Raw genomic sequence first — 10,946 nt, 5'->3', positions numbered from 1 at the left:
GTTGGTATCCAAACAACACTGACCCTATTGACTTCCATTGTATGAACACAAAATATCTTCTTCTGTGTAAGAAAGAGTCCTGTTTTTATAACACGAGGGTGAGTGAATGAGGATATTTCTTTAACAAATGAAATGTAAGTTCCTGGCACATGAACTAATGTTTACAGCATGTGATTTGAATAATGTGTTGGTAAATGATGAAGTGTGGAAGTATTGTTCATTGTTAGCTAATGCATTAACAAATTGTTAACAAATAGCATCTTATTGTAAAGTGTAACAATTCTTCATTAGCACATAATCTTTTATCATTTGAATCATTAACGCTCGACATGCTTTACGTCATTTCCCAGAATGCTTTAATGTACAACCAATGTTATTAAAAGCGAGTCCCAAGAATTATGTGACAAATTAAAAAGTCAAAACAAACTTTTTCCGGCCTTTGCCTAAAACTAGAAGTCAGCCACCGATTTGCTTGATCCCGGAGAATAAACGTGTACGGTGAATCCTGTCAGTTGCATTTACATTAATGCATTTGACAGACGCTTTTATCCAAAGCCACTAACATTGCGTTGAACTAAACATTTGTTTTACTCCCTCCGAGGTCACATTAGTACAACAAACTGCCGGCCTTGTTTCCAATTTTGCTACAAACCAGCTACCTCAGTGCATGGAGAACAATACAGCACAGATAACTGAACACGGCTCTTCCGGTCAAGAACAGAGTGTCTTTGAGGAGCGATAACACCCCCACACCGCCTCCAGTCCCCGGGGGTCCAGGGCCACAGGTGCGGCTCTTGAGGGGGTCACCGCTGGAGCCACATCTGACTGCAGATCGGATTCGGAACATGATCCGTATCCTGTCAGGACGTCCGGCCGGCCCGCTGCTTTACGCCATCTCTGTTACTTCTGTGCGGAACGCCGATTGTTGAATTTGAAAACGCTAAGACGACATGTGTGTCCGTATATTTAACACCCGTTTAAAACACCTTCAACTTCATACTCGCAGTATTAAAACAACAAGCTTGACTGTTTAATCCCGCGAGAAACCTTGACTAATGATAAAGCGTAAAGATAACTAAAACGAGTGGCGTGAAATGAAACGAGTCGTGTATGGCAAACGCTCGGTAACCTTGAAAACACTTTAAATCCTCAAACTACTGTTCACATCCGACACTTCAACTACTACAAACACACTTCTGGAGAGCAGATGTGTTTATCTGACAACATCTGAATCATCGGAGTGAAGTGCTTTAACATTGTAGCAAACAAGAAACTAAATACGGTCTGATAAAAAGCACATTATTGTATCATCCTATGAATCGTATCTAGATGTTCCCGTAAACACCTGATATACCTCTGGATATATACACTCTGGATAAAAGCGTCTGCCAAATGCATGAATGTGAAGTTATAGGCCGTGACCGCAATATAGTAACCACGACCATTTCAGTTGGCATCCCATGCCTAACAATAAACCTGTCTCGAGACTAAACAATTCTGACGCAGAATATCTGGTTTGAAAAGCGTCGACCCAAAAACACCCCAGAAGTTTTGCACTGTTGGCTTCATAAACATCCACTTACACTTCATACGCACAAAGCTCGTGTACACAGAAAGTGTGAGTGGCGATGTGTGGAGGACGTTCGGGAAGGGAGAGCTCCTGCGACTCATGTGAAGGTCGCAGACTGTGTGCTGAGTCTACAGATAAACCAAACATTCTCTCCTCCTCACCAGCGTCTTTCACTCATCGTTTCATCTTATCGAGAGCTTCATGGAGCCCAAGAGCACCTGCTCAAGAACAACTAGACACACATTCACATTCGGTGACGTGGAGATTAACACCACTAACAGTGTCGAGGAACAGAAGTGTTTGTTACGGTCTTGTCTCAGTCGGTTCAATTCGTCTCTAACAGTTCGTTCAAATAAAATACTTTTCATACAATACTAGTCTTTGCTTTCGGTCATTTTACCATCCTCATATGACCGGTTACAATACAGCCGCGGAGACAATTTTTCTGAATTTACTATGGGGACACTGAATCTAGAAATACTGATTGAATGAACATTCAGAATGGTCTCTTCAGTATTCTGCGGATGTATATATCCGTGTCTGTATGACATTGATCATTGGCAACATGGGTCTTGTTGGCGTTATTGACAAATATTGGGTCAAGCACAAACAATACAAACCACCACGGATACATCAGATTTCCTCAAACTTCTCAAAACGCTTGTTTTCTTCCAATCTTAACCTTCACGGTGCTAGAAAACAGTCTAGCTGTCCAGAAAAGAAATAATATAAACACACGATTAGTGCGTAACACAAACATGCAGATTAAACTCACCGATGACAGACGCCCTACACCGACTGAACAATTCATTTAAGATGTTTAAGAGACAAAACCCAACAACAGGCCCAAACATCTTAGTACGTCATCACTATTCACACCTATAATACTCTCAGATGAAAACAAACAAGAGACTAGATTTGTTTGAAATTGGTTTTACCCAAAAAAGGAAAAATGATTTCATCATGTATTCATGGAAGTCTTCATGACTTTCTGTCTTTGCTGTTGGTAACCGAACAACACAGGGCCCTATTGACATCCATTGTACGAACACAATCCACTAAAAGATTTCTCAAAATATCTTGTTGAGAAAGAGTCATATACAGTTTAAAATATCAATATTTGACTGGATGGTGAAGGGTCTTTATATCTGACGGGTGGCTGAGGAATAAAGGAGTTTAAATCACACAATAAAGTTTGATTTTTACTTTCACTCCAACAAGAAAAAAAAATGCACAAGACAGACACGCAGAAGTTCTGTGAACACATTAAGAGTCACATTTACAAGCCCGTCCGTGTTTCTGTGGGTGTAAAAGTGTGTGAATTCGTGGAAATCAATGCCTCCATTATTTTAAGCATGGATGAGCACATGTGTGCTTGTTCATCTTTTTGTGTGTGTGTGAAGCTGTGATTTTACAGCCTGACGCCCAACTGAGTGTTTAACAAGCGGCAGACAGCAGATGACTTTTCCACGTCTCAAAGACTTCGCCAAATGCCTTACCAAAGCGTCAAATCCCAAAACCAACAACACAGACGACAGGCCGAGACCTCCCGATCATAACCCACACCTGTCAGAATATACACCTGTTCAATAACACTGAAGTCCTTCGAATGCTTCCGAACTTAATAACCAGAAGTTTATCTCATTCTCCAGAAAGTGTTTTGCGCGCAGCTTTTCATACCGTTGGAGTTAAAACGCGCGTTGCAATCAAGACTTGTAAACATTTAACTCCAAGTCCTCTCAAAGCAAACTGTACGCATCGTGACTATTTCAGACGGGTTGTATTTTGCACTTCTCCCCAGTGCATATTTGGCAAAAGCAGCGATGCCGTTCTGGCGACCGTCTGACAAATATTCCAAACATGAAAGGAGACGGGGGGGTTAGACACAAACAGACATAACTTAAGCGCTCGGATCATAACGGCACGTAAATACCAGCATACAAGAAATAGATTCACCCGTCCCGACCGACGCACAAAGTACACGATACTCACCCTGAACCGACGAGAGCAGCGACATCAGACCCCAAAAAACCAGCAGTCGCGTCCACCGAGTTTCCATCCAGACCTGTAGCTCCATCCCTGAGACCTGAGCCGCCCGCCTACACCAGCAGGACATGAGCGTGTGTGTGTCGCTGTCTCACAAACACACACACGCGCTTCTCTCTCTCTCCACAGTTACTCCACACTGACGGCCGGCCGCGCTGAAGGAGAGAGAGAGAGAGAGAGAGAGAGAGGGGGGGTGTGTTAAAACACCTTGTGAGGGACAATAACAGCAGCGGCTAATCTGTGGGGCTCTGCCGGGACCCTCAGGACCCTCCTCACGCACAGGGGAGGGTCGAGCGCTGAAAAGAGGCCAGGGGCAGGAGGGGTAACAGCGAGTGACCCCAAAGACACGGGAAAAACAGCCCTGGGTCACATGACCACAGCCCCTGAACTCCAGACAAACCAAAAACAAAAGTGCCGTCCCCTGCGTTATACTCGGTTTTATTATCATCTAGGAATCCGAGCGCGGTGCTCGATCATGCAAAACACAATGTCACGACGCTAAAGCGCCGTAGGTGGATGATATGCGGTTGCTAGCCTCGTTCTAACGTTGCAATGTGGTTTTTATGGCATCGCTTTGTGTTTTGAGTGGTTGCTATGTGGTTTCATGATATTGCGGCGTGTGACTCAGATCTCTACTTCAGCGTGAATATGTGGGATTCCGCGCGTTTTATCAGCCACTGGGTTAATATCACACGTCGTCTCAACAAGTTGGTGTTCAAACATTCACGCACTGAAGTTTAAGAGATGAAAATGATCAAAACTCGATTGTCTGTGTTTGTGTAGTTTAACATGAAACCCGTGAAAGCGAACGAATGAAGGGGATTCTCAGCCCTGTAAATACTTGCTCCTGTTGAGTTGGTTAAGCATTTCCTCCGTTCTCTTCGGGGTGCCGGCGGGTGACTGACGGCTCATTATGGGTCGGTTAAAGGAGACAAAGCAGCCAGTACAAACACAAAACAGAAAGGTCGCATGACAAAAGCTCTTCACACGTCAGGTGACTGCGAGACTCACCTCGGGCTGTGTCACGCCCCCTCTGGCACTAATCTCCTGTGAAAACTCACCCGAAACGCTCGCTGTTAGCTACAACTTAAGACGATTAAGTGGTTATTACTGAGATTACATCAAAACCACAGCGGCTGAACTTCACATGATCAGAACGTTTGTTCGAGGAGCCGATGAGGACCGTGTTGCTGTGGATGTGTCTACGACATATATTCATACGTACATACACACACTACTGGCCACAGGTTGTAAGGACTCATTCTTCATTTATATTTTCCACATTTTAGAATAAAATTAAACCCATCAAAACCATATAACACAAGAAATATGTCAAACCTCTGGGAAGATTTCAAACAATGTCAAATACATTTCGATCTATGCTGTGGCTGCTTTTTATTCATCATTTTGTCCAGTCTCCATTTCAAAAAGAGTTTTTTATAATAATAAACAAAATGACGCCACGATAATATTTGGGTATACAAAAGTAATTTCAAACATTGAAACACACACCTTCATCCTAAAAGATGTTTAACATCATGAGAAACCTTTTTGCCAAGATTCTGAACTTTTAACTTGTTGTGTACACACACACGGACAAATGCATGTACACGCACACATCTTGTACAAACACACAAAGTGTTACACACGCATTTATACAAATGCATGTGCAAACACAAACATTAAATGCGTGCACATATGTATTAACTCAAAAGAACAAACACATACACATAAAACACTTATGCAAACACACTCGAAAATGTACACAAGCACATAAAATGGAAACAAGCACACACACGGAAACCTGAAGTTTATTTTACGAACACCTTTCTTAAACAATCAATTACCAATTGTAAAATATGAAATCACAGGATATAAAAAATAAGGATCACCAAAGCAACAACCTATAACTCCCTCGCAACTCCCTAACAACAACTCAGCACCGCAAACGTTTCCCATTCAGGGCCCGCTCCCATTTGCTCTGGATGTACAAATTGAGTTTATTAATGTTATTTCAACACCTTAACTCTCTCCTAACGTGTTGAGGGGCCGATGTGAGCCGAGAGATGAATCGATCATCTATTCAAATGAAAGAATATCCTTCACTCAGAGATGAATCACTCTACCCGCTGTGCTCCCCACATTACCCTCCGACGCCTCACAGCTTCCCGTCTTCTCCGGCCATGACGCTCCGCATGCGTGTGTGTGTGAGCGCAACGGTAAAACAGAGAGAAAGAACTAAAGAGGGAGTGCGGTGAGCCGGCACTGATGTGATCTGCGCTCTTAATGTGTCAGCGCTGATTTGGTGTGCGCGCCAGATTACATGCGATCGCGGTGACCTCTGGGAAGCTCTGGCGTTGGGAGCTGTGAGTAGGTCAGGCTCGCTCACACACTCTCTGTGAGCTCTATCAAACGCCCAGCGTGAGGCCAGCTCGCCCCGCTCGGGCCCTCGTGAAAAATGGGCCGCCCGGGGGAACGTGGGGGGCTGCATGCTCCGATTCCACAACACAAACTCCACAAGACTCGGCAGAACGGACGCTGACATCCTGCTGAATGAGCGTTGCGGAAATCTAATGGAATGGAATCCTGAACTGTTTTGAGATGCGAATCAAACTAAAGCATACGACTTTGACATTGAATTCATGATTAAATTCATACAATGCGTGTTATTTCTTTAAGGGGACAGTTCATAGAAAAATCCGTTCATCCCCTTCATGCCAATACAAACCTGTATGACTTTCTTCCTCAGAACACAAAATAAGATATTCTCAATTACATTGGACCCCGTCGACTTCCATTGTATGAACGCAAAACCACTGAAACATTTCTTAATGATTTCATTTAATTTTGATGAAAACTGCACCACCCCCATAAGCAGAAACACAATTTAAAGTTTACTCCGTAGACCACCGTATGGAATTACAGCCGGGAGGCTCCGTCTCTCTCGTCTCTGTAAAATCTGTTAGACAACCGCAAAATTCACGACTGAAGTGAGAAACAAAGACAAAGCGAAGGAGCGGCCGAGATGGCACGGGCTCTTGAGTTACACCGGTCACCGATGGAATGCGAGACATGAGCGATGGTCTGCCCGGCCCCCGCAACCGTCACTTTTCTGCCTCTTTTTCTACTTTGGGGATGCTTGAGAGTTTGGTCACGCAATCCGTGAAACTAATGCACTTCCTTTAAGCCAACAGCTGCATGCAGGTGGGAAGCCCAATGGGATCCCACCGGAGTTATTATAGTTTTGATTTGAGATTGACTTCATTTTATAAATATTATTAATGAGGTTTTATTTGTTAATTTTACTTAAATAGTTTTACGTAAATTGTTTAATGTATTTGTTTATTTTATGTGGCTATATAAGATTAATTAATGTAATCATTTGTAGTTTTAGTTAATTATTATTATAATTTCTTTAGTGCTTTAAACTTATTTCAGTTAATTTTGAGGCAACGTTTAAATATTTCCTTTAGTTAAGTCTTTCCCAAAATGTTTAGGTCAATAATTCAATTAGATTTTAATTTATATAAAGCGTTTCACAATATGCATTGTTCCAAAGCAGCTTTACAGGAGAACATTTGAAAAACCGAAAAACACAAAAAAGGTAAAACACAGCAACGTGCATTAATATTACATTTTATTTCAATGAACAGAAATGTTTTCAAAGTTTTAATTTAAGCAAACTAAAATAACTTTGGATCTCAGACTTGTGACGGGACCTTCCTTCAGCTTTCAAACTCCAACACATCAGTCTTTCGTGATAGATCAATAAATCATATAAGTTTGAACGGTGTAAGAAATAAATCATTTTAATGTTTTGAACTCAAACCGGGTCCATATCCCACCCTCCTAAACACAAGATCTCAGCTTTTCTCAGGAGCTGAACACTGGATTCTTGAGGGTTTCTTGAGATCTCAACAGGGTTCTGCTTTCAATCCCCAGCATCCCAACCGTGAGCGAGAGAAAGACGCTCCTCATGAATATGCAAAGCCGGCACAATGGGACGCAACAATCGCTGAGGCTTTGATGTCACTAGGAACGCTGGGTAGGAAGAAAAAACTTCTCAAAAGGGTCTAAGACATCAACACAGCAAGAATCTTTCAGAAAAGAAAGCCATTAACATCAGAACATTAGAGAAACCCAAACTAAAGAACAGTCAAAGCTGACACGGCACGGCTTCAACAAAAGCGCAAAACCAATTCAAACAGTTCAGAAAAAACGACGTGGGTACAGTTTTATCATCCGGTTTTCTCTTTCCGAATTGTTATATTAAAGATGCTTCAAGACATCATTTAAACCTTCCTTATATTGTCTGATAAGGTATTTGAACCTTAAACAAGCCCGCTGTTACGTCAAGAACATCACCTCACATACGCATCCTCTTGACTCTTCTGGACACAAAAAGTTCATAAAAGAAAACGGCCATCCAGTGCGTTCAACGCCAGATGAGAATCATGAAAATACCACAACACGAGCGCCGTCTGTATGCAAACACAAGTCACGCTCAATACGTCAGACTGGATTTACTGAAGAACATCTCATGGCTGTTGTGTCTGCAGCTGTGTTTGCGTTTTTACACAGAAAGAGAAATAGAAATCTCGAAACGGGCATTTAACGAAAGGATTTAACTAAGTGAGAGGAGAAGTCAAGAGTTAACCGCCTGTGGGAGACGGCCGGGGTTGTAAAACGTGAGATCAGCCTCTGCATGAGTCATAGGAAAAATATTATGACTGGAATGAGTCCGTGGGCAATTTTACTGTGCGAGCTCTGGAGTTTCTTTATTTCATTCGGTAGTGCGAGGTACGCTCGCAAATCACAAACCTGTTACTGAGCTGCCTGTGTTTCTTTTAGAATAACGGCACGTTAAACCCCAGAGAAACCAAAGACAAGCCTTTCAAATTAGAAATAATAAACGGAGGGGTGTAAATTGAACAGCATTCACTGAATGTAGATGTGAGTTTGTATTTCTAGTTTGCTTTATTTAAGAAAACATCTAACTAGTAAAGAAGCACCGACTTATACGCCGCCAACATTTATCAGCCAACTTTTTATCGATTATAACCATCGTCGTATTGGCTATAGAGTTTATATAAAATGTTGTTGTTTTCACTTTTTTCTGTATTAAAATCAGCATCAATGCCTCCTCACTGTCCATCTTTTGTACTGTAGGTCCGGCCATCCGCTCGTTTTAAAGAATCGAAAACAAATACACGAATGCATCTCTGAGGAGAAATGTTTCTCGTGATCGCTATTCTTGTTTCATTTTATTAGCTTGTTTGGTTTCCTCAAGCACAGGCGGAACAGAACGTTTCTGATTAAAGAATCAAAGTCGGATCTCTGTAGGCGTCACGACCGCACCCAAAGAGCGCAGACGCATCTACGGTTCTGAATATAACTATCGCATGGCTACGAGTGAACAGGTGAAATCAGTCAATCAGACTCCATCCGCAGGTCACCGTCTTGTGTTTCACACTCACACACACAAAACATTCAGCCTTTGGCCATGATGGAAGTGTGTCATTATTTCCATTGTCAAGGCAACAGCAGAGAGAGGCCAAAACTAGCACAACTCTCTTTCTTTCTTTCTTTCTTTCTTTCTCTCACACACACGCAGCAGGTCAGATTTTACTGCTGTTGCATCTATTAATAACCTAGAAAAGTAAATGGGATCAAGTCAAGCAAACTGTGGTAAAACCCAAAACACCTCTTGTATGGGTCTCTATCGTACACCCGGCACAATGCGGCACAAGGAGCAGTGCAAGTGATTTTTCTAGTTTCAGCCTGCATTGTTTAAATAGTAAATGCATTTGCGCTCATTTCTGCGTGCCCCCATGGCCGTGTTGGTCAAAAGGTGTGCTCAGGCCCCTTGTTGGCGAGTCGCTTTTTTAAGGAAGTGAAAATAGACTGCGCCACAGTTCAACTCAAACCTGCTGGAAAGTCTAAAGTCAATAGCGCAATATTTTATTAGCTATTTAAAGAGCGCGTTAGTATGTGCCGATAGGCAGGTGCACAGCGCTAGTACATTCTGCTTCTTACACACAGAGGGACGCACAGAAGCACACAATAATGAAAAATATTTATTAAAATGAATAACGATGTAAAAGATTGTTATTGTGAACGAAGATAAAAATCCGGTTTGTCCTGTAGATGGTCTGCTTGCGCGCTTTAACCTCTCGCATGTTTCTGGAGAAGTCACGCCCAAAATACTCATTACTCATTAAGAGAATAGGGACAAACCCGATTACTGCGCATGAACACTTGTGTGACCCCAGCTTAACTGCCGGCACACATACAGAAAACATAGAGCGCCTGTAGTTTATTTCTGATAACAATCAAAAGGAACCGAGAAGGAGCGTTACTTGGCTTAACTTGTCTCTCCAATATTTTGAATTCAGACTGCGATACCAAGCTCAACCGCTAGATGTCAGTGTACTGTACGGTTAGTTAAAATGCGTCCCAACCGCAGGATCCATTCAACTAAATCTTTATGTATTAAAGTGAACATACAACAAAATTCATTAAATCGTTTTTTTCATAAAATTGTTACACCTTAAAATAATAATACAAATTAATATTAACAAAAATTAAATAATTATATTATTAGACGCTAGACTAGCCAAACACAAAACGGAAGTTAACTGGGAAACTGCCTATACGTGTAGATAACTTTGTGTGTGTATACAGCCGTAAACAAATTAAGATTTCAAAATTATTTTAAGTTTTTCTGAATTCTGAATAGTTATGCGTTTAGGTGAAATTATAATTTGTGTTTTCGTTTGTGAACAACTAACAACATTTCTTTCAAATCTCAAATAAAAATATTGTTTTTGAAAACGGCTTTTTCCACTACCTGTATATTTATGTGTGTATGTATGTACATATGTGAGTGTGTGCATGGGCGTGTCTCACCCGGCATCAGTGAAAAACAGACAAGCTGAATTCAGCAGAAAAACACAGCAAAGAACGTTTACGGGAAGGTTTGAAATAAAACTACACGCCCCTGCTGTGACTCACGGTGTCTGACACCTTCACAACACTGAACTGTGTTCCTCAGAACATCACGCGCACACCTCCTCCAACACAACTGCCTACAACGACAGCATCTACAGGCAGAAGCATTATGAACATGTGAAATGTTGAAGGAGGCTCATGTGGAGCTGAAGGTTCTGCTGGATCACGACTGACTCCGAGAAGTTCTTCAGATGCTTTATGAACACTGACAAGTTTCACATATAGAAATGTATACATAGACGCCTCATTCATATACTCCAGACACGTCGATAGGTCTGCCATCTTGAAACGATCCACATTTTACTGTCATCACTTACAC

At 41.9% G+C, this 10,946-nt stretch overlaps 1 protein-coding gene across 8 annotated transcripts in view; it reads right to left on the bottom strand.

The window, feature by feature from the left end:
• The window catches only part of bmpr1bb (bone morphogenetic protein receptor, type IBb), a 50,696-nt gene that overhangs the window by 7,705 nt on the left and 32,045 nt on the right, over positions 1–10,946 (bottom strand). For 4 of the 8 annotated variants that reach the window (XM_079448401.1, XM_079448400.1, XM_079448402.1 and 1 more), the window contains one exon: positions 3,563–3,771. The exons of 3 other annotated variants lie outside the window; for them this stretch is intronic. In XM_079448401.1, coding sequence (XP_079304527.1) covers positions 3,563–3,686 — 124 coding nt within the window. In that variant the 5' untranslated portion in view covers positions 3,687–3,771. Of the gene's footprint in view, positions 1–3,562; positions 3,772–10,946 lie in introns of those variants that run through there. One more of the 8 variants, XM_079448407.1, reaches the window with a different exon arrangement.

Source organism: Barbatula barbatula, assembly GCF_947034865.1.
Source record: "Barbatula barbatula genome assembly, chromosome: 24".
Classification (NCBI taxonomy): Eukaryota; Metazoa; Chordata; class Actinopteri; order Cypriniformes; family Nemacheilidae; genus Barbatula; species Barbatula barbatula.
This window is presented reverse-complemented; position numbering and strand designations above follow the sequence as displayed.